The 23,458-nt window shown below is 43.2% G+C and overlaps 1 protein-coding gene across 1 annotated transcript; it reads left to right on the forward strand.

Moving 5' to 3' along the window:
- Positions 1-22: 22 nt before the first annotated feature.
- LOC144101714 (uncharacterized) lies at positions 23-22,867 on the forward strand. The gene is made up of 6 exons (XM_077634849.1): positions 23-271; positions 4,280-4,326; positions 7,654-7,722; positions 8,829-8,861; positions 12,397-12,432; positions 22,844-22,867. Exons 1-6 carry the CDS (start codon positions 166-168, stop codon positions 22,865-22,867), a joined length of 315 nt encoding a protein of 104 aa, XP_077490975.1. The 5' UTR covers positions 23-165.
- Positions 22,868-23,458: the final 591 nt, after the last annotated feature.

The following is a 23,458-nucleotide window of genomic DNA, read 5'->3' on the forward strand; positions in this document are numbered from 1 at the left end:
ACTGAACATTTAGGCTATGCTATCTGCCGCACAAACTGAATAAACTTTCCTACTTACGGTGGCCATATGTCGAAGGTTCATTAGGGATTATATGAAAGCCCGGTTCATCGTCACTTACAGACGGATGTTTGGCAGCCTGTTCACAAGTACTCAACACGTAAGGAGATGTCAATGGAGAACGCCGTAGTTGCAATAGTGCTGGTTACCCTCGCGAGTGGCTTTGTGACATCTGCCTACGAACAATACCAAGGGCTCTATGAAGCGTTCTGTAGTAAGTTGGTGCTGATGTGCACGTCTTTTTTGTTTTACTCCCTCAGTTCATGCAATATGAGCTATTAAGGTGGGGCTTGAGCTTGTAGGTGTGACAGCGAAGAGACACGGCAGGGCAAACAGGAAGCAAACGCCAGCCACCTGTCTCTCTCACTGGAATGCTCTGTTCTCCTATGCTATACCTTATTGCTAGATCCGGTAAAGTTCCGTGAAACTAGCCGTAGCAAACACGTTTATCACTATTGCTAAGAGGTGCGATGTCAACCTGAACAAATAACAATCACTTCGTGGGTTATGCAGAGGCATTCTCATATGCGAGGCATATCAAGCTACAAAAAACACATCGGCTATCATGTGAGTGTTGCCTCCTCATGCATGAAATATTTATTCTGTTATGAATTTTCTTTTGCATAGCTCTAGGAGCTTTTTCTTTTACTGCGCTTGTTGTACTGTTATCTCAGTACCCGAAATCCCTTCATCTGTCCGTAGCCACGGGTGTCTGCCTGTGTCACCACCCTACAGCGTCATCACCACCACCTCCACACCGCCCTCGACCCACCGAAACTCCGCCCAACTGACTCTCCAGATACACCACCCACCACAGGTCCAACTACCATCGCCCTCCAGAAGGCATCCACCGAGTAGAATCCGACGCAGTAGCGGCATGAAACCTCGACGGCGAAATAGAATTTATAGACGCAGTGAGAAAGCCAGCCGCGCTCCTGAAGCACTTCTTAATAGCCACCCCAAAGCCAAACGTGGGGACTGGTCACCCAATCACACCCACTCTAGACACACCTCCCCACCCATGCTTCACCATCCACAAACGCCTTCGGCCACCCACTTCCGCCGAACTTCCCCTTTCAGTAAAACTCTAAAGGACGTGCGAACTCTCGGCTTAGAGTAAAAGCATTCACTTGCATCAAAGCGTCAAAGTAATCACAGACGGTAAATTCAAACTTCTTTAGCAGAATGGATGCATTAGTTATCTTATCGCCCTGTAAATTTTCTTTGTTTTAGATGGGGAATTTCAATTATTTCATTATATGTATTACAGCAGCAGTTCAGCATATCTCCCTGAAGAACTCAGCTTAACAATCAATTCAGTAGGCCAGCGTTACGTCTCTGGACGTGCAACTTAGTTAACAACAAGAGATGGTGTTAAACAGACGGAAGTAAATGCCTTCTTGATTACTGTTGCATGTTCATAAAATATTTCGTTAGATGTTTGCCTTGTTCATGACAGCAACATGTTACTTGCAGTCGCTAGAGCAAAGCGTAATGTCATGATATTAAGTGGCAGTACGACACTTGCGCTGCTTTCCCTGTTGTTGTTCCCTTTAGCGTGTAATGTCGCAACCCACAGTTGTTTGTGGTCGCAGTTCTCAAAGAAATTTCAAGCTCTTCGACGGGAAGGCCGCGAAATAGCAGTGACGTTACGCAGACTTCAAAGGAGATTTCACTCAGAGCTTTCGCTACAAAATTAAACAATGCTAAGGCTGCTTCACTGATGTGAAACTTTTATTGAGCGAGCAAATTTCAAAGCTATGACTGAAGAGAATGCATGCTGCAAAATAAATTCATTGTGAACAAATTATTCTTTCAGTCAGTGTGCAGTAAGCAGGGCGTAAACGAAACGGTTTAAAATTTATGAGATAGAAGATGTTGACATTTTCAGCTGTGAACTGAACATGGCAGAAATTTTGAGGCACATTTCTGTACCGACCACACAAAAATTAAAATCTCCTTCGCATACTTCGGTCAGCTAAGAATGTTTGAATACCAGATTTCTTTCCAAAACCAAGGTATTGTAGGCCACTGGCATCTCTTTATCAATTGCATAGCTTTCGGGCGTTTCAGTTGCCACTCTTCGCCACGTGTAAGCAGTTTTATATCAGATTATCTGCAAAGGTAGGCCAAATATGTGGGCAGGAAAAGCCGTGTGACATCGTATATTTTGTTGAACTACGCATTTTGTAGCTAGAAACATAGAAGTTTATCATCACAAGCTAAATATGAGATTGTTCAGCGAATCCATAACATGGTGCTGAAGCTGCCGCGCCCACCCAGCACAGAAGCTTCGCATAGCCAGCGTACACGAAGATGCTTGTCCTCACCATCAGCCTCCTGGGGCACTTGCTTAAACTTCATTAGCAAGCATTTCCTTCCAATTATACACCCGTTCAAAAGTCTAACGTGCTATATGTTAGGCACATTTCATTTGTACCTGAAGTCTTTTAGGTCAGGAGGACAGCAGTGAGATCAACTGCGGCGCCACCTTAAAAGTGAAATCTACTGAATCAAAATATTTAATTCAGATTTTGCAGGTGTCCACATATCAAGCCGAGGCCACAAATATACCCCAATTCTGCAGTTGTTCCATGTCAGCAGATCTTAATGCGACCCTTTCGGCTTCATCGATATGAGAAGCTTATGGCGTCACTAGGTTGTGCCAGCGAGGAAGCTCCTAATGTCCCATACCGATACTTGACCTATCTTCGACATGAAGTTACAGACCACTGTAAAAATCTGCACACATTGCTGTAACTTTCGCGCTAAAACAGGCCAATATTTCAGTGATGGGTGACTATGCCAGAGTACACTGAATGCGGCGCATAATAACCAGTTTTTGTGGGAAATTAGGAGCCCCTTAATACTTATGGCGCTTAAGGCGCACCCCTCTGGCTCTGTAATCAGTGTCACAAACTCCTGTGTATGGCATATCGCCAAACGTTTCCCCCACAATAATTATCCTTTTTTTGAAACAAATCTGCCAATATTTTTTCTTTCCTCAAATGACTTGTACTAGTTCTTCTATCCTAATTTCGATTATAAAGCCCCTTTAAACATCTTCTGCATGGCACGAAGTTGTTTAACTTATCTTCTTTCGCAACAGTAACCAGCCTGCAAGTCTTTATTCTCACTCGTATAGTGGGATACTTACGGCTTCCGTAGATTGGAAGGCCTTAAAAGGTGAAGGTCCTTCTTCCCTTACATAGGTACAGGCATGGTCAAAAGTCTTAGGGCCACAGCGTGCACCTGCAGTGAAGTGAATGTTTCTGGAATGCTTTCTGTAGCGGAATGTACCATGTACTCACTCATGTCGGATGCTGTTGGACTCCCCTAATTTGTCAACACTCAACAGTGATTCGCAGGATCTCTTCAGAGACAGACGGGGTGTTTTTGGGTGCGAAAAGAATTCTCGCTACCCCGTAAGCAGTATAACCATAATTCCGCCAAAACGCCACGCGTCTAAAAGTGAAGTCTGGCTGTGGAGTGAAAAGAGGATAGTAAAGCGAGAGTGCTCGACCTTTTTTATATAATGTTATTTATTTCCTCCAGGGCATAAAGAAAGTAGTGAAGGTCAAAATGAAAAACAAAAATTGGGGGATATTGAGTGACAAAAAAGAGGCCGATATAATGAAGGCGAGGAAGGAGCGGTGATGCGGCCCCAGCGTCCAAGAAATATATGAGAAGGGGTTGTTCGGCAGGAGACCCTGCTCCCAGGTGCGCTCATAAATAACTGAAAAGCGTGTCTTGCTATCCGTCGATCGTGTTTCCATCGTGCTGCAGTTCACCCTAAACAATAAAAAAACTCGTCCAATTGCCATAGTCTGCAACTCATTATCTCGCTTCGATGGTGGCAGCACTCTCCGGGCCTAGAGTGCGCCTCTACCGGAACACCCTCTGGTGTGAGCACCGCCAGTGGGTGCACATGCGAGCAAACACCAGTAAAATTAACATTCTTCATCTCGCAGCTCCTCCGAGTACGAAACGGATGCGTTAACCCCTAGGATACCGCAGCGGTGGCCTAGCGGTTTTAGCAGCTACTACAATATATGAAATCTTACATTTCTTCATTTCATCGCCATCGCAAGCCGGCTCAGACAGGATCATTCAGGTTACTAATCGTACCATCGTTGGATTCATTAAGCAAGATATCCATTTGTAGGGCAATTCCCAATAGCCCACGTTTGATGTAACCAGTCTTCCTTCCTTTTACATACAGATCTCACCACAGAACAGCAAAACACAACTTTGTTATGCATGGACACGGTGAGTAGAACTAGCGTGGCGTTTGCTCTTTATTTCTATTGCAGTTTAGGAAATGCGCCGTACACTTAGCGGAAAATAAAGCTCGACAATATTCATAGACAGTAGCGATAGCAAGAACAGCGGCTATAGTAGAAGAAGAAGAAGAAGTTTATTCACATCACATTACATGATGCAGGAAGCCTGCAGAAAAAGCTGCCAGAAGCCAGCTTGACAGGGCCGCAGGCCCCCTTTCATTGGCAGTTTGCGGAATGTCGTAAAAAAAAGTTTATACACAGCATATTACACAGCATATTATACACAGCACAGTAAGCCAGGCCATCCTACTTCGCTGCATTCAACGCAGCTTTACGACATTAAACCTACGGATATGATTTAGATGCTTAATTCACCTTTTATAGTTGATATTTTCTCCCCACTTTCAAACTATGTATCAAAAATACACCGTCATACGATTTTACTGCCGCTTGATTTTAGTAAAAGTATCTTTCTGCTAAGTTAAACGAAAATGTCACTGAATGACTTTTCATGCAAAACCATTTAGGTTGTCGCCGTGCAAAAACCACCCGGTTGCTCCTTAATAAAATTCCCCGATTTGTCGAGAGGGGCGGCGTGTCATCAGCGCATCCAAATATGAAACTCTCAGGACTAGAATGTTCGAGGACTTACCATTTGGCTCTCATTTAAGATTCTATTAACCACACTCAGCCTTCCGCCTTAATTCACCCACTAATCAACATTAGTTGAATTTCTAGGGGTCCTACTTCCAAATTTTGGGAGCTCGTTTGGAATATTATGGGGTGGCGCAACTTCCGAACGGTGTCGCATTTTCTATAAGAATATAGTGAAGAAGGCCAACAATTTTACAGCGAAATGCTGTTTTAGGGAGCTAAGCCACAACAGATGTGCGGTCCCGTACGAGGCGCGCTCTTGCCCTGTCGTGCGAAAAAACTGCCAAATGCGAAAGAGAGGGGACTGACGTCGCTATAACCGACATCTATACAGGGGCTTTCGATGCATCGGTAAGGTCGGTGACGTGCCTATGTATCTGAGTTTCGAGAAAACACCCCCTCCCCCACCCCACTCCTTCCCCCAAGCGCGCTACCACTCCTCCTTCCTCCCAGCACCCTCGAAAGGGTAACTTCGGGTGCAAAAGGTAGCCAGGGCAAACAGCAGGAAACACCGCTCCTTGCTCCGCGGCTGCTACTGCACCTCATTTGCGGTTGACACGCCGACGCCGCTGACCACCGGCTTCAAAGAGCACTTTCCTATACTCCGTTTCATACATAGCAGGCAACGGTGCCAAAGCTGGCGTGCCTGTTCCAGCAAGACAAGTCTGTGCCCCGAAAAGTATTTCGCAGTACAACTAAGGTGAACACTATATCGTTGCGACAAACCTTAAGCGCCGCGACTCGCACCTCCTGGACTTCTTTTTACCTCCTGTTACGTTTTACCTCGTGCCCCATCGAGACTTCGCGAAGCAACGATTACATGTGGCGGTACGATAAGCTGTTGGTATGGCGAATTGTTCCTACTCAATCCGCGCCCAAAAAGTGGTTGACACTTAGTGAAAATTACAGCCCGAGGGCCCGAACACTGAGCTCCTCACAGTTCCGACCATGATTTTCAATGCAACCACATCGTTTTATATTGCTCTATGTTTTCGTCCATACACTCACCGGAGTTTTAACACGAACGAAGGATACGTGGCGGAGTAATACGGTTTCAAGGCCGCACTACTACTACCTCGGGCTCCGCAGCATTGCCTGCTGTATACGAAACGGAGTATAGAAACTATTGCCTAGGAGGATTTGGGCTGAGACTCACTAAGTGCGCCGGTTCCCTTGGGCTCCGAATAGCACAGTTAGCATGCCAACGATGTGTTCAGATCTAGCGATAGTGTTGTAGTGTTGCAGTCCCTCCTCATCGTCTTTGAATCCGGTCAGAGAGAAGAAGGCGGCGGATCCTGGCCGGCTCTTGGAAGCTGCGGCCGTTATGCACGCGTCCAACAACGTACAGTAGTGTGGGCCAGTAAAAAAAATAACAGTGGGAACGCCACCTCGACGACAGCTTTTCGCTGAATTATGCGTGTTTCAGCAACAGTTTAGCTAAAGTAATTCTTTTATACCACGCAACTCCACCGAAGAGCAGTTGACGGATAACAACGCAGATAAGCTAGTCAATGTGCAAATTCTTACATTTTGATGTTCAGCGGTTAGTTAGCTGTATGTATCATTTTAACTGCATTCTCCCGTTGCTGAAGCGGGCTTTGAAGGCACCTCGCAGCCGTTTTGAAATGATAAAGGGTTGATAATACCAGAATAATTGTCACTCTTTAAAGGCCTGTCCAAACCCTTTCAGTTTGTTTAACTTTATCTATGAGGATTAAGACGCTGTGCCGCAAATGTGTGAATCTTGGAGGCACGTGGTGTGGAAATTTAAGGCAAAACTCAAATAATTCAGTGCTTTGAAAGCAGCCAGCAAACTTTTGTCTATATTTAGAGAGAACACTGAACTACAATGAACGATGAACAATTCAGTGCCTTGAATGAAGTCTGTATGGTGTATATTTAGAGAAAACAATGAACTACAGAGCAGTTATGCCAGTGGTTGTATTTGTTTTCAACGAAAAGTCATGCAGCTGCCTCATACCTTCTTCGTTTCTTAACACAGCTTTTACCCGCAGCTGTTAATAAATCTGGCACTGCCATTTGTCAGTCAAGCTGCTTTTTCATCTAATAAGGTAGCAGTGCTGAAGGCGGTGAAACACGGATTACCCTTTAGAATTATTTGAAGTGACACCAAATAGTTTCCAAGATGTGCCAAAGAATCGTTTATAGGCAAATGCACCAAATCATACCTTTCAAGACTTACTGATCAAATGACAAAGCTTGAATGCACAAAGTGCCAACATCGGAAGACAAATGGAGAGCTGATCTAGATGCATAGCAAAGTATTGTTGCACATTGCTTTCTAGGCTAGCGTTGCCTCGTTGCTCCGTTCATGCTTGGTCAAGAAAACTTCCTCTGCTGAACTAACGCTAAGAAAATAACGGCTAAGAAAGCACAACCGAAGACCAGTTACTCGCCTGCACTGATCTCTCAGTGAAGCTATGGCACTAGCAGGTCACTCTCTTCATTTTGCCCGAGGTAGAAAGCCAGTCTTGTGGTTCCTAGGAGCCCTCAGCCAATGAGTAGGAGGAAAACACGTTAATTACTAGTGTTAGTTTTAACGCCTATGACGTGGATGACAACTTGAACTGCTGCTTGTTCTAGGTCTTCGTTGGCGTCCAGTAAGATGTGACAATGTTTTTCGCTTACATACCTTCAGGTATTCCGAAACACCACAAGTCCAATACCATATTATTCAGATGTTTACACTAAATTGTGCAACAAAACAGTAAGTATACCCGTTGAGGTAATGAATGAAGCGCTAATTTTTGACATTTCTTATGTGCCCTTCTTGCTGTACAAAAGGTTTCAGTCGAGTAGAACACTTGAAACCCACCTCAGATTTTGAAATCACGGCTGTATGATCGCCAACCGATGACTTTATAATGACCATTTGTTTGCACTGAGACTGAATGTTAAACACGAGAGTTGAGGTATTGTACGTATGATTTTTCCCCCGTCTGCTGCTTTACTTATGCACTGATATATTCTCTAGAGGCAGCGTGAATGCAACCGTAAAGTATTCCTGCATGCCGGGTTCTACGGTTAAGCGGAATCGCCGTCTGCGATAAAGCGTGTTAAAATAGAGCTTGCTGACGCTGTTTAAAGATCTTGCTGAGTTAAAAACTGCCTGTTGTCAAGAAGGTCCCTCGGGGTCAAACGTTTTTTCACCTTATGAGCAGGTGGGCAGGGCTGTTGGCATTATCAGGAATGTATCATCTGTCGTCCTGCGCTGCACGCAGGCCTAGGAGTACCAGAACGCATGAAATCGTATGCTGTGTTTCGAGCAGCTGTGGTGGTCGATCAATCGATCAATCCTTCGCCGCATTAGTCACTGCCAATTCTCGCAATATTTTGAATCCTCATCACCATCGACGGAATCCATTCTTCCAACTTTCGTGATGACGGGGGTCCGGTGAAGCGTCCGCGCTGTGCCGTTATTTATTGGGGAGGTTGGAACTGGCTAGTGTATGAAGTGATGGAGAGACGCAGTAAAAGTCGATCTCTTTGTGAGCAGCTAAACATGGCCCGTAGAGACGAAATGAAGAAAGTGACAAGGGTAAAAAAGTAATGATGAGCTAATAATAGCCGTGCATGCTACAAGTAGACATGGGGTTCATCGTGGTGATGAAACCTGCGCCAGTTGGAACCCCCAAAATTGCAAATCACTTGCCTCATAGAAGTGCGCCGGCAAGCACTTCTCATATAGCATAGTACTGCTTTCCAGTAAGTTCACAGTCACAATTCCTGTTATGAGCCCACTTCTCTTAGCTGTCACTGCGAGCACTTATAAAATCGAACCTTGAATTTTTTGGTTCGCTTTCCTCTCAACAGAAGACGGACCCTGCGAATATTTTACAATTCATGGTAAGAATACTTTTCTTTGTCCGGAAAATTTGTTTTTCTAAACAATGCCGCCTTCTCCGGGTGCTCAGACTGCTATTCATGTACCGGTTTGGGCATTACACGTTTTCTAGGTAGGACTGTGCCAAATGTGGTTCGAGTAAATTTGGCATAAAACATTTCTCTACGATACATAACAGGGCAGATGACCTGAACAGCATTTGAACAAGAGTTTGATAAGGCACCATTCGTTAACCTTAGAAATTGAGATCTTGATCATGATGATGTGGGCACACTAGGACATGCTAGGTGTAAAATGTGTGCCAATTAATCTGGAAATTTCGACGTATGCGATATTAGTGCCCTTTAAAAACGTAGGTAGAGATTTACTACTGCGTTGGTTTTTGCATGGAATGTCATCGCTTTGTTCTTTGCTCCTAAAAATTGGAAGAACAACCATTCCACGAAATTAGCGAATTTAAGTTCGAAATATCCTTCAGTGGTTTAAAATCAAAATAAGAAAAGGGCGAACTAGTGTTTTGAACGAAAGTGTTAAATTTCGGCTTTCTATTTGCATAGATAAATTATTTCCTCGATGTTAAAAATATACAACTAAACAACTGCCCTCCAATACAGCGTATCATATTTGTGGCAGAAAAGAGTGGCGATTATTATTCACCATGATTTGAAATCGCAAGCACATATACCAGATGAAGGTGAAGGACATGTTCCCGTATACCATATAGCTGTAGTTTAACAAAGAGTATGTTAGACTTTAAAACAATCAGAACGAATTTTGAAATTCATAAAACCTTTAACAATAAACATCTGGAAATTTGCAGCGTCTTTTTTTTTTGTCTAGTAAGGCCGGTTTCATACTCGCATTATTGGTGAACCCGAATTGGTAGATATTTATAACTTAATATCACATAGATTCTGCTTTCCAAGGCACAAACGTCAAAGAATCGCTGATGGCCCCCAGTGTGGTAAACGAACTCGTCTGTGTATAAAGAGTTTTTGCAATGCTAACGGGTCAGGCTTGACAACTAGGTGCAAAATATTCATCACGACTACGTGAAAATTGCTCTTTCAGCATCATAAAACACCAAAAAAAGTTCACGCAATGCAGGACACAAGTGGTTTATGAGATACCGCTTAGCTGTGGCCTCGTTTACATCGGGCAAACAGGTCGTTGTTTTAATGAGCGTGCAAGTGAACATTCCCGAAACTTGCGCAACAACGAAAGGAGCTTCCTCTTTGACCACTGCAAAAGCTGTTCAAAGTGCCGTCCCGAATTCGAGAAAACTAGATTTTTGAAGAGTGGAAAAGATAAAACTGAGAGAGAGATTGTTGAGGCATATTTCATCAAAAAAGCTGGAAACAAATGCGTTAGCAGGCCTTCCATTATTCTTAGCAGTGCCGAGACGTCTTTTATAGAAGGTTTTTTGTAGTTCGCAGATTTCCCTTGGTTTTGTGCTCATGTATCGTCCTTTCTTTCGGTGTTTTACAATCTTTAGATTTTTAGACGCTAAGACGACTGTTTTTTTCAGGAATGATATTCAGTTTTTATCACTTGACGCTAGGCGCTGTATCTTCAGACTTCATCCCTCATTAATGTCATCTTTTTTCACGTGGTTTTATCTCATAGTCGTTCAATTCGTGCTCTTTTTCGCCTTCTTCACGCGTTTCATAAATTGATAGTGTGGACTTGTCATGCCCCTTGGATGATGTTGTTATTATTTATGCTGGCCAGAAAAGAAGTTGGCTTCCCAAGCTCTGTGTAGATTAGATTCTGTAGTGATCAGCGTTACTTTGTTGCCAGTGTTCGCATGAATTGCCGTTTGATATGTACAACGTTTACGCATTTGTTGATATGGCTTGGTTGTGGTATAAAAGGCAGGCTAGATGCAATAAACCCCAGTTGTAAGTTGGCGTCAGTCCTGTCTTTTGTGTGCCTTCTGTGTCCCCGTTTCTTGCGCCATTACCAGTTTTTCTTTCAACATGAACCAACTCGCCCAAACTAGAGTTTTACTTAATCATTATCGGGTTATACATGGCGACGGCACAATTTAAAGGAGCGAAATGCTGCAGCAAACAGCCAACCCCAACAGAGCAGCTTAAGCCCAGCCAGCAAACTAAAACGGCTAAGGCTCCTAACCGCTACACCAATTCCAGTGCTCTTACTTCAGTCTCATTAGGCGCCGTTGTCAGCGCTGCACGCCCTGATCATAACACGCATGGTTCTGTCCATATAGTACAAGCGTTGACAGTTGAACAAAGGGTTTTTTTCTTCGTGCTCGAAAGGCCACGTTTTGGCCAACCTTGTCCAACTCGAAGATCCTAGTTTGTTGGCTGAGCGCAGATAGGCTTGTGCAGTAGGTTATGTTTACTGAGCGATATTTTGTCGAAGCACCGCTCGTTGAATAGCGAATCAGATGAACAGGAAAGAGGATTATGGTTTTGCTGTTACCACCTCAGTCTCCGTCACCATTTGGAATAAAGTCCAATGGTCTGTATGTTCACGTAAAACGCTGCACGTAGCAAAAAATGCGAGATTTAGCATGTGACTTAGATAAAGGGAAACTCAAAAATTGCACTCGATCTACAATAGACCTTAGCGTTCCTACACCCTAGTCGTCCATTCTCTTATAACAAAAACAGGGCCCTTCGTTTGCAAGTTTAATTTTTCCTGCAAAATCTAGGTTTGAAAGTGCAGCACCCTTTCTGGGAGTTTCAGTTGCAGTGCAACACAAGTTCTTCAACCAGGTATATTACACGTGGTTTCTATTTTACTATACGTCTCGCAAAATATTTGTTTTTTGGCGATTTATGAGGAAGAAATAAAGGGCTTTACTTTTTGATGATTGCTTTCATAACCAAGTTTAAATGGCAGCTAGAGTAAAGACAATTGATCTTAAAGAATAGCATAGCACTACAAACCTCTTCCGAGTTTGGAGTTACACCGTCGTAGCTTTATTTGTACGTTGACAAAATACTTCGAACGTCTGTGTAGCCAATTTCGACGCACGAAGCTTCTGAGGTTGATGTCATGCACGCAGCCTGCGCCTGAAAATTTTTATTATTAACGCTTCAGGTCCATGGATGAGCTCTGTGCACCTCTTAAAAACATAATCTTTAAATTTACAAGTGAAAAACTCCAAATTGTATCCGTAATCTGAACAATAACAGAAAGCACTTCATTTGGAAAAGGCCAGCACATTGATTTATTTGCGCGTGATGTCTTGAGTTTAATCCACTGTCAAGCTAAATTTTTCTCTAGGTAGATTTTCCTGTATGTGAAAAGCTTCCTTTATACTTAATGTATGCGAAAAGTGGACGTGGAGTGCCATCCAAGATTTGGCGTGCGTAAGATGAGAATAGTACTACAATGATGAATAACACACTGTGAAAAGCGCAGCGCTTATGCAGTCGCAAATCAGTGAAAAAAAAAGACACATGCCGCAAACTACAAGGCGAGAGGTTATATCGCCAATTTTGTGAGCCGGAGGCTAAAATGTAAAAAAATTGTAACTCAATTTTTTTGCCCTATCTTTAACAGTTTTACCTCCACCCGCATTCTACAATGTACACGATGGTAAGATAACCTTTCTTTTTTTATAATAGCAGGTGCTTTATTTGAAGGAAGGCTTAACGAAAATACCAAGTGCAGGTAGATGATGGACTGGAGCCCCAAATTTTCTAGTAATACATTTTCACCAGGCAGAGCATGAAGGTCATCCGGAAACATAGATAAATGGAAAACATCAAAGCGACCACTATCGATAATTCCGGTAACTGAACTATTGCACAGGAATAATACGACTCTAAGGATAGACTAATTGGTTCCATGTTCACAACGCATGCCACTCAGTCGGCCTGTGCTATGCTGTCATCTACAGCAACTTTAGAAGCATCATCTAAGCATGAGCTCTCACAGTACTTCACGTTCCATCCGAATTCTGCTGTAAGAAAAAACTTAGTCGACAGGCCGAGACTTCACTGTTCGTGAAGACACCGTATACTGGAACCATGCGGTCGCCCCAATTAATCCCTCACAGTATGAGCTGCAACGCACGAGTTGTGCAAGGAATTCAGTTCTGTAATAATTTCATACCCAACGGTGCTTAAAATTTATGTGTTTAGCCGTAGGTGACAAGAATAAAGAGTTTTGGATGTTTGTTCGAGTTGGGTGTTCTGTATGAAGGATTGTTAACTTACTATTAAGCGGAAACCTCAGTTGGGTCACTCCGCACATATTGCAAGTCATGTTGAGAGCGAATACATGAGGCAAAAACCTCCTCTCCTGTTACTCTCCGTCCCACGGCGGCAGTAGGGCTCGCGCGCCGGCCGCCACGCTGCACCTACACCTGCTATTTACACCTAAAGGAAGGCTTACAGATGACAGTGGACTTGCACCACACTTTTGGCAGTGCATCCGGTATGGATGGAGGGTCTCCTGGCTGTCTTTTTGTTGTTGCAGACAGTGCTGCCGCCATTACCGTAAATGACGATGAGCTGGGCAGCTGGGTTTATGGAAAGCATTATAGCAACGGATCCGTTCATAGATATTTTAAAGAGATCCCGTGTGTTTACCAAAAAAAAAAGAAGTTATTGCATGAAACATTTGCACTTTCGAGTTCTCATTTCGGCGCTCTGCTGCTTTGCCCGAGCTCTGGACTGGTGAAGACTTTATTTTGCTTATCGAACAGCCCAAGGTTTTGGTTTCGCGAACGCTTGCAGCTATTTTTGCTTCTGAAATCATTGGTGAGATTACCATTTTTTATAGCGTTTTTGTACAAATCGAGAAAAATATAAAATGTCTGGGGAAAACAGTATGTTACAGCAAAGGTGTTCTGTGATCTGACATGGAACCACGTGGAAGCACTTGAAACAAGAACAGAGTTCTGGAATTCTTTATTAGGCAATAAGAAAACGAAGATAAAAGCATTTCCCAAGACAAGCTTCATGATGAAGTTTAGAGTCAACGATGCTGAAATTATCCTCAGGCTTCTTGTAGAATTTTGAATGCGTGGCAAATTTTCAAACCCTAGTTTCTGAAAACATTACTTTTGCTCTTTAGGAACCCTTGCTGAACCAATGTACCTTTCATGTAGATTTTTATTCGATACTTAACTACTTTCCTGCAGCACATACTCATCAAGTAATTGCCCTATCTTTGCGGGTCTATCACTTGAGAGTTGTTTTAAACCTATGTATCGCGCTTCCCTTGATTTGTTTCTGAAGCCTGGGTATGTGCAGTATGATGTTTCCTTACTTTGATTGATGCCTTTCTTCCCAATAAAGCTTCAGGTGTGAGTTAGCGCTTTTCGTGTGCTCTCTTCCGTCACCCTTTTTTTTTTTCGCTGTTCAACACCCAAGCGAGTTAGCAATAACCTCATGCTCACGTCAATGAAAGTGAACTTAGTGCCATGCCTGCCGTTAGAGTGCTGGGTTAACTTTGACATGGCTCACGATAGCTAATCGTGTTTAATGAATTGGTGCAGATATGCTTACAATCTGCTTACTATGCATTCAAAGGTGCGGAAAAAAATTTCAGGTGCATTTTGCTCAACGTTCGCAATAATTGAAGCGCATACTAAAATATTTTATTGGGTCCAATTTTTTCCATCGCATTGATCATTACTTGCAAATGACATTAATTTTAGCTATATTGCTTCGCGTAAAAAATGGTATTAGATGTCACTAATATCTCTCGATCAAAATGGTGCAAAATTTGAAGTGAGCACGAGAATAAGATGGTTGCTTATAGCGTGCTTGCGGAACTCGTGAAAGCCGGGTAGCGCAAGATAGCCTGGGGACACGCATCCATTAACGCAAGAAAAGAATTCGTTGCCACGCCAATACCTGAAGTCCCTGTCAATCGAAACAACCGAAAGAAGCCTGTATTAAAACGATGGTAATCTTCCGCCCACGTACACAACTTGCCCAATCGATGGCTCAGACGCCCATAGGCGTCTTGCTTTTGGCTTATCGTGTAGAAACAAGGCTTCCGAATGAAAGCCATAAAGTGTGAAGATTTTCTGCAAGAACCTTTAGTCGAGGTCACTGTTTTCCTTTTCAACACAAATTTACTACCCGGCGATACAAAACTTTGTCGAACCTTATATTTCATTGAATATAATTTATTTAATTCTAGCAAAAGAAGCAAATTGAGCAGCTTTTGTTTTTCAAAGTGAGCCAAATGCAGTAACATAATATGTGAAAATAAGGTGCACTCATATATAAAAAAGGAATGGCACTTTTAACTAGCATTTTCTCATTTTGCTCGGTTGTTCTCAAGGTGGATAAACGTCCTTTTGAAGAAAAAAAAGAAATAATCCCTTTGATTCGTTCGTTTCTTTGTGGAATCAATAATTTGTTTTCTAAATAACTTTTTTATGCAAGAGAGAAATACCTTCAGAGAGGGCCTGCAACTTCCAAATCTTTTTTTTTTTATGAGCTCAAATTTTAGAATCAAAAGTTGTACAATACGTCAGTGTCCACCCGCCCTTGAGCCAAAATATGACCCTGACTATTGCTCGAAAACAAAATCCTGTAGACAGTGCTGCTCCAGTCCAAAATTCTTTGAAGAACAGAGGTACTGTATTTTATTTTTGCACGCAATAACAGCTATTCTACCTGTTCCGAGAGATGCGCGCTCTTTTTTTTTATTGTTAGTCCACTAAAAGTGCTGTAATATTTTTTCGATCGTTGCAGTGATCACAGGGCAATAATTGCTGTGTTTATTTTTCTTCACAGGCAGTAATAACGGGAAGGTTGAAAGATTGCTTGAGTCAACAAACCAGTGGAAATCCTAAAGGATGCTGAGGAGCGCTCCATTCGGCGGATAATGAAAAGAATAAAGTAATACATTTTAAGCAACTCTCGGTTTCATTTCTTACATAGTGAAAACTGGAGCACATTGACGTCTGGCTTTAGAATACTGTAATCGGAAATAAACTTAACATATACCGGGTATGAAATAATAGAGGTTCTAGAATGCTCCTCTCTTCCAGAACCTCCTTTCACATCACTCCCGTTTAACTTGACGTCATCCGCGAATATACATGCCATACATCAATAGCAGTGCATTAATGTAATCTGAGGCAGTTCACGCTTCTCAAACGTCAGTGTGGCTATTACCCAGTAGGTTTATTCCACTCTCTCTGCAAACGAAAGTGCAGCGAACATAAGCGTAGCGCCTGTGCAGCACCTGCAGCACAGTTGAAAAATGGGCCCGAGTTCCTGCTGAAACTTCGTGCTCCCGGTCCGTCCGCGGCCGCGAACACTCAGGCTTCTCTAAATTTTAATCAACCCATGAGTAGCAACATTTTGAATAGTGCCCGTCAGTCTGTGCACAATCCACCTAACAGTATGAAATGAGGGTTTGATACCCCAATGAACCTTGTAGGACGCAATGTAGAACGCTTAAGCGTCCTACATTCCTTTTTTCTGTAATTTCAGTTTATATCTTCATTTTCTTTTTTTTCATTTTGTATTGTTTTTTATTTTGCTTTATTTTTATTTTTATTTCTGCTTTACTTCAGTACGTATACGGTGCTTAAGAACTGTTGCTTAATCAGCTTTTACAATTTTGTTTTATTTACCACACAACTTACGATGGAAAGTTCGTGCGGACAACTTCCGTCTACAGCTTCGGTCCACGCCACTCATCAGCCGAGAAAGGCTTTCGATTTAATAAGCGCCTTGTGAAGGTGAGGTCACATCCCGTAATACCCACGTGTTTCTTGAAAGCTGACGCCCGTTTGCGAAACATAGCGTCGGAGGGGACCATGATTAGCCGAGAAAAATTCAGCGCAGAACTACTAGAAAGTGGAAGGTCGCGATCGAATTCAAAACAATAATTTCTCGTAACAGTGTAGTTTTTATGAACCACAGTTTGAAGAAATATTTTGCTGGTGATTATAATGTGTCTTTGAACTCGGCAACTGGCACCATTTATCAGAAATCTATCGACGGCACCGCGTGCTACCGCTTGGCCTCACATCCGTATAATACCCCTGTCACACGGGCACCGCAAAGGCCTTTGAGAACCAGGTCCTTATATCCAAAGGCGTAAGGAGTGCAGCTACACGGCACAAATGTTGCGTCTTTGCCGCCAAGGGCCTTGGAGGCGAAGGCGCTCGTCAGAGACCTTTGGAGCCCAAAGGCGCGGCCTTTGAGAACCTGCGAACGCAGTGCCGTCCAACGTCAAAAAGTAAAAGCAATACAAAAGATAGATACAGCCAACAATGTTTCAAAACAATTTTTTTAACGTGAAAAGTGTGTCTGGATTTGCTTTTTGTACGGGTGTTTATATTTTACGCCCAGATTTTAAGACAGTGAAAGTGTTTCAGCAAAACCGAGTGCCCCTGGTGGCCAACGCAATACACAGAACCTGCTGCTGATGAGAGTAGCTGTTGCAGTACTTTTAAGGAAGCAATCAGAATAAAAAAACATTGTCTGAGCTCTACGAACGAACAGAATTCCCCCACTTCAATTTTAAAACACTCATTTCAGCCGCTTCAAGCACAGCAGCGGGTGCTAAGCCTCAACAACTGTTTCACCTTTAAGCTGCACCGTGTAGCTGCGTCGCTGCTCCTCTAAGCTTTCGGTCCTTTGGTGAAAAGAGAAGCGTTTGCAGGAAAGGCCTTCGAGAAATCTCGTGTGACGGGGCTATAATTCCGTTATTTCAAAGGTTCCGCACCCCAACTTGCGGTTTCGCCCGGTCTCAGAGCAACTAAAACGGCAGTTTTGTCTCAGACGCTTCTCAGAATGCACATTTGAAGGTAAGAAGTGCCAATTATTTCTCTGATTTATTCCTTGGCACAAAATAAAAAAAATGGCTATGGTTTAGCTCTGGTTAAACCTGGAGTGACGCGAGCGCTACATCTGGCCGAGTGGAACTCGCTCAGTCGAATTGCAAAGTCAGACTTTCGCCGCTCCGTTTGGCTGGGCGTTCCTTCTTCATCGTCGTCCCTGGACGTGGAATCACTCTCTCCCCCCATTCACTCCCCCCCCCCCCTCTGTTTCGCCGGCACGCCGCCGGCAGCGACAGCTGCTCCACACCACGTGACCAACCACATGACCAGTCGCGGCGCCCCCACGGAGCTCAAGGGGTGCCGCGGAGCTCAACGGGTGTCATGCTGAATGCTCGAAGTGCTAGCGTAGTGTAGCTCTCGCTACAAAACATGACACATATTTACAGCAGTGGCCTCGTGCCTTCGAACCGGAGCGAGTAATATTATCATGGTTTACGATATAGTTTGAATAAATATGGAGTTAGGTGAAGTTTCTGTGAAGTGGATATATATATATATATATATATATATATATATTTATGAAGGGAGCCAACAGTCACCGAAACCAAGGTGCATAGGGGAACGTTAATTTTATTATAATTTTTTTTTAATGTGTTATGCTTATCAGGGGGAGAATAATACTTAGATTAATAAATTGCTTAAAGAAAATTACTTATAAAGCAGCAGAAAAAACAACCATGCCGCCGGTGGGATCCGAACCCACGACCTCCGAATATCGCGTCCGGTGCTCTTACCAACTGAGCTACGGCGACGGCTGTCCAATCTGCTGCTCTCGTGGGTATTTATGTTTACTGCGTGTGAGCGAGCCTTGAGAGTGTTCACCAGCGCCAACCTCGACCATAGCGGCGGACGTAGCACGTCCTGTAATACCGCGAGCGTGACGTAGAACGTCATCTAACGGAGAGGGTATATATATATATATATATATATATATATATATATATATATATATATATATATATATATATATATATATATATATATATATATATATATTAATGCTCTGACGGGAATGAACCTCAGGTACCCTGAAGAAGCTCGGACAATTCTAGAATGTAGTTGGGAAGGGTGCAGCAAGTAAGGTGGCCACCTTAAATGGGGGTAAGTTGGAATATTGGTTAGCCTTCGGCTTACATGGCAATGAGGAAACAAAGTTACGAGCAGATATGCGTACACTGCAATACTGCAGGCAACAACAACAACAACAACAACAACTGGCAACAACAACAAGGCGATAAAGGATGTTTTCTTCGTGTGTTTATTCGTAGATATCAAATTACTACGAAGCTAATGAGAGGTTCTCACACAGGGATATAGAACACCGACATACAATAATTAGATTGATACCTAGGCAAGACGAGAAAAATGGTATTGAGCATATATGAGCAGCATGATGTCATTGCAGTAAGTAGCGGAATAAGAGGGAGTAATCCTTTGAAAATTGGGCACTCTTACTCTAACACTGACTACTGCATATTTTCGCTGATTGTATATGACACGCTGATTGCTATGAAAATAGACGAGATTGGAGTGAATAAGGAAGAGAGGTAAACTTAATTCGTACTGTTTTCTCATATGGGAAGGATGAATCTAGCCCGCCATCAGATATTATAGAGTGAAGAATTCGTTACGTGAGTGACCTCATTAAATTTCCACATCAAAGACGGCTGAAAAGTGTATGCAAAAAGCATCTTATAGGTTACGGACGTGCGATTGAACTGTAGAGGTAATTAAGAGAAAGATATCTTCAGTACTAAGGAGACCAGTGGATAGGTATAAGGAAGTCGAAATTTTGATTGCATTTGCATGTCAAAAAAAGCCCCCAAGGAACTTACAGGGCGTATCAAAAAGGAAAACAATAAAATAGGTCACTGCCTGAAATTCATGAGACATTAACAAACACTATGGAAAAGCAGATACGTTCCAAAGTAAAGCCAGGAAGATTTTAAGGCTTAAAACGATCCACTGATAGCAGATATTCCAAGAAATTATAGGCACGCGCCTAAAAAGTTTTGAAGCGACCAGAGAGCACTTTTTATCAATTCAGAATAACGTGATTACATAGGCAATATGAAGACGGTAACTAATTGAAAATTGAAGCTGCCATGACATTTATTTGCGATGCATTTTTAAGCATTCTTTAAGTGCGTTATGACACCAGTCGTATGCGACTATAGGCAAGCAGCTGCGCGATAGAAGGTAATTAACATTCACAAGGACGAGTTAGATTGAAAATAGGCGTAGTAAAAGGTCTCGCTGCATGTAGCAACAAGCTTCGACAAAATATCGACGAGACCAGTCGCAGTCGCATTCCTTAGAAAAGAAAGAAGGAAGGTTCTGGTTACTTTAGGGGACGTATTCAAACGTTTGAAATCTCGAAAAGCTGTAGGGTGTAATGAGCTTGGTGTAGAAAGGCTAAGAATGAAAAGTTCACAGTGTGTTTTAGAGGGCGTTAAGGGTGACATCTCTCTTTTGTAGACTAGCAACGGAAGCCATGAACGATAAGCTGCAAGGTTGGACTGAACAAGCTGAGGTGTTAGATGGGCTTGAGTAGTGGTTCAGACAGAGTTATCGATTAAACTATAACATCTCTGGAGTCACACTGTGCATTAAATTTCCTACAAGGGAAATACAGCCACTGGGGAAGGGATTTGATTTGATTTGTTGGAGTTCGACGTCCCAAAGCGAATTTATGAGGGACGCTGAAGTGGCGGGCTCCAGAAATTTCGACCATCCGGGGTTCATTAACGTGCCCTGACATCGGACAGCACACGGGCATCTAGAATTCACCGAAATTCGACCGCCGCGGCTGGGATCGAACCCGTATCTTTCGGGTCAGCAGCCAAGCAACCACTGAGCCACCAAAGTGCTTTTAGATATAAAGCGAGTTACGACGATGTGAACCATGTCCTGTTAGAGCAAAGATTGGTAAAAGAGGACTTGCATAGTGAAACAATATGCAATATAAAGTAATGAAGTCACGTACACACACGTACAAAAGCACGTTCATCGTATTCATCATTATCAACAACATTATCGTCATAACAATAACGGCTTCCACTGCAGGAAAAGGGGCCCTTCAATTCACCGTATCATATGCCAGCTGCGGCCACCTGCTCCCTCTAAATGTCCTGAGCTCATCCGCCCTCCTGACTCCGTGGCGCCCTCTGTTATGCTTTCTTCTCTTGCAAAACACTTCGTTATCTTCGTTAACTATTCGGAACGCTGGCATCACATTATAAGCACATACCCATTTCTTCTACATTTCGACTAGGATATCGTTTAATCGAAACTCTTTTCTTAGCAATTCCGCGGTATTCTTGTCTCTTATTGCTAAACATAATTTACTTTCTCTAACTCGCCATGCTGTCCTCAAGTTCCCCTTATCCCTAATGCAGCAGGTATATGATTTGCTTTTGAGAAGCATTCATAAACTGCCATTCATCCTCTGAGATTGCCTGCCATGTGCACTTTACCGCATTCTAATTCTCATTATTTCACTCGTGACGTTGACGCGCGGTCAGTGCCTGCCCTAACTAGGTAGATGTACTTATGTACGTCTTCCACTGCTTCAGTGCCTGTCGTAAACTGTTTCCCTTACCCGGAGCACTGAGCATTACTTTGTATTTCCTGACAAAAACTACGTGGCCCACCAGCCTCCATTGCCTGTCTCAGCCCTCTATCATCATTTGCTGCTATATGGCCCTTTAGTTTGTTACCAAAGGAATCTAATCAGTGATTCACAGATTGCTGAGGTATTTCACAGTACCTTTTACCCATAGCTCTTCACATTTCACTTCTCTTATCACCTCCTGATTAGCCTTTCATCACTTTCCTCGTGGAGGACTGCAGTGGCTGTGGTGCCGCTACTGATGTTTTCCAGGGCCACTCCGTATGCCTCTTTCACACACTGGTTCTGCAATAAATGCTTGATTGCTGAGGTATCGAGTGACTCAGATGGTTTCTCGCAATCTATGAGAACTGCACATTTCTCTGTCGCCTGATTGTTTGCGTAAATTTGGATTTTCCCCGAGTAGCCTTTAAAAAGGCCTGCCAGGGCCTTTGGTTGACTGTAGTGTAAGACTGGTCTAATTCCATTGGCGGTTACCTTAGCAAATGCCTGGAAAGCAACCTACAGGACGCTGATTGTTCTCTATATTTCAAGTCCAGGAAGGATTAAGATGATGTCACCGTTCTTCCAACATCCTGGTACACTGGAAGGGTTTGAGGTACTGTACACTATGCAGTGCGGTAAGTTTTTCTTGTAGAATTTCCCCACCGTCTTTCAACAAATCTACAGAGAACTGACCTCAGCTTCCATTTCCCCTTTGCATTGCAGGTAAGGCTTTCTTTGCTTCACCTTGATTATTATCCCAATAGCATTTAGGTTGTCGGCTTACAAAAACCGCCGGGTTGCTTTGCAACTAATTTCTCTGATTGGTCGAGAGAATCATGATGTCTTCAGCACCACGATTGTGAAAATCTTAGGGCTCTAATATTCAAGTACCTCCCATTGGATTTCCATATGGAATTATGCTCAATCCATCAACCAATAGACCTTAATAATTCCACTAATCTGCAAGAAAATATTTCATATACCCACTAATTCCAACTAATATACATTAATCTATTTTCTGGGGTGGCCCTTCTTTCAAAGCTTCGGGGGTTATTTGGACCTTCCCAATGCTATCTCATTTTCTTTTTTACGAATGTGGTTGAACGGAAACTGAAATGATTTTCAAATTGCCTGAAAGGCAATGGTTAGGAAAGTGGGACCTTGTAAATCGTGTGTTTTAATTTTTCTCGATTCTGGCTGTAAAAAGCACGAAAATCGCTTCTTAAAGACCCACCGCCGACACACGCTCGTCGCTTCCGGGAGCGCCGAGAGGGAGGAGGGGGGCTCTGCAAAAGGAGAGTATTGGCGGAAGTGACGCCATCTGCTTGAGTCTCCCGGCCGTCCTGCGTTGCAGCTTGCACCACTCCATCCCGCGTGTCTGTAAACGACGGACCAAGGGAATGTTCTGCTGGTGCCATTAGTTTTCGCCTTTTCGGTCAACCCGTGAAACAAACTGGCGGTATGCAACATACCTCAACTTGCTACACCGATTGTGTTACTGCGTCAATATTTCCGTTTTCGTAATTTTATTTTCTCATCTGGTTTTTTTAACCTTCTGTCTTTCCCAGATGTTCACATCCAAGCTGAGCTAGAGCCACTTCCAGCACTGTTTAACACCCTCGCTATGCCTTTCTCACACGGGCAGTCAAACCGCGGTTATGGTTAATCGCATTTCGCCGTTGTCACACAGCTCGCCACCGTTACTGATTACGGCAACCAACGTCCCCTTGAGTGCAACAAACGAAGTGATGCGGTAACCGGCAGCGCAGAGTTGTATTTGCGTATATGTCGGTTATTTATAACGCAGTGAATGTTTGAAATTTGAAGTATATTTACCACAAAGCAAGTTGATATATGAGATGTGGTTGGGAAGGTGGGCAAAACGCTACATATAAATAGCTTGACTTGCCCCACCTCCACATAAGTGACAGCGGACGCTTTGACAAAGGTGAGTAGCACAGATTCACACAACAAATATCACAACTGCGATGCTAGTTTCTAAATAATAGACATAAAATAGAAAAAACCCTATTAGTACATAACAAATTTGAATAAACGGCGAAATATTAGCTGCTTGCAGCACAGAGGGCCATCCGACAACGTCGTCAGGTGGCAGTATTATCTCCACCGCTGTACACCGCCGCGCCTCCCGCAAGCTGTCCGCACCCATAAGACACCTTCTT

Source organism: Amblyomma americanum, chromosome 8, assembly GCF_052857255.1.
Source record: "Amblyomma americanum isolate KBUSLIRL-KWMA chromosome 8, ASM5285725v1, whole genome shotgun sequence".
Classification (NCBI taxonomy): domain Eukaryota; kingdom Metazoa; phylum Arthropoda; class Arachnida; order Ixodida; family Ixodidae; genus Amblyomma; species Amblyomma americanum.

Bases quoted from the DNA above. Each gene is read 5' to 3' on its own strand.
- LOC144101714 (XM_077634849.1), top strand. From the start codon at position 166: ATGTCAATGGAGAACGCCGTAGTTGCAATAGTGCTGGTTACCCTCGCG. The intron at 4,327-7,653 runs GTGAGTAGAACT...ACATACCTTCAG, and splicing joins CTTTGTTATGCATGGACACG to GTATTCCGAAACACCACAAG. The intron at 12,433-22,843 runs GTAAGATAACCT...TGTCTTTCCCAG, and splicing joins ATTCTACAATGTACACGATG to ATGTTCACATCCAAGCTGAG.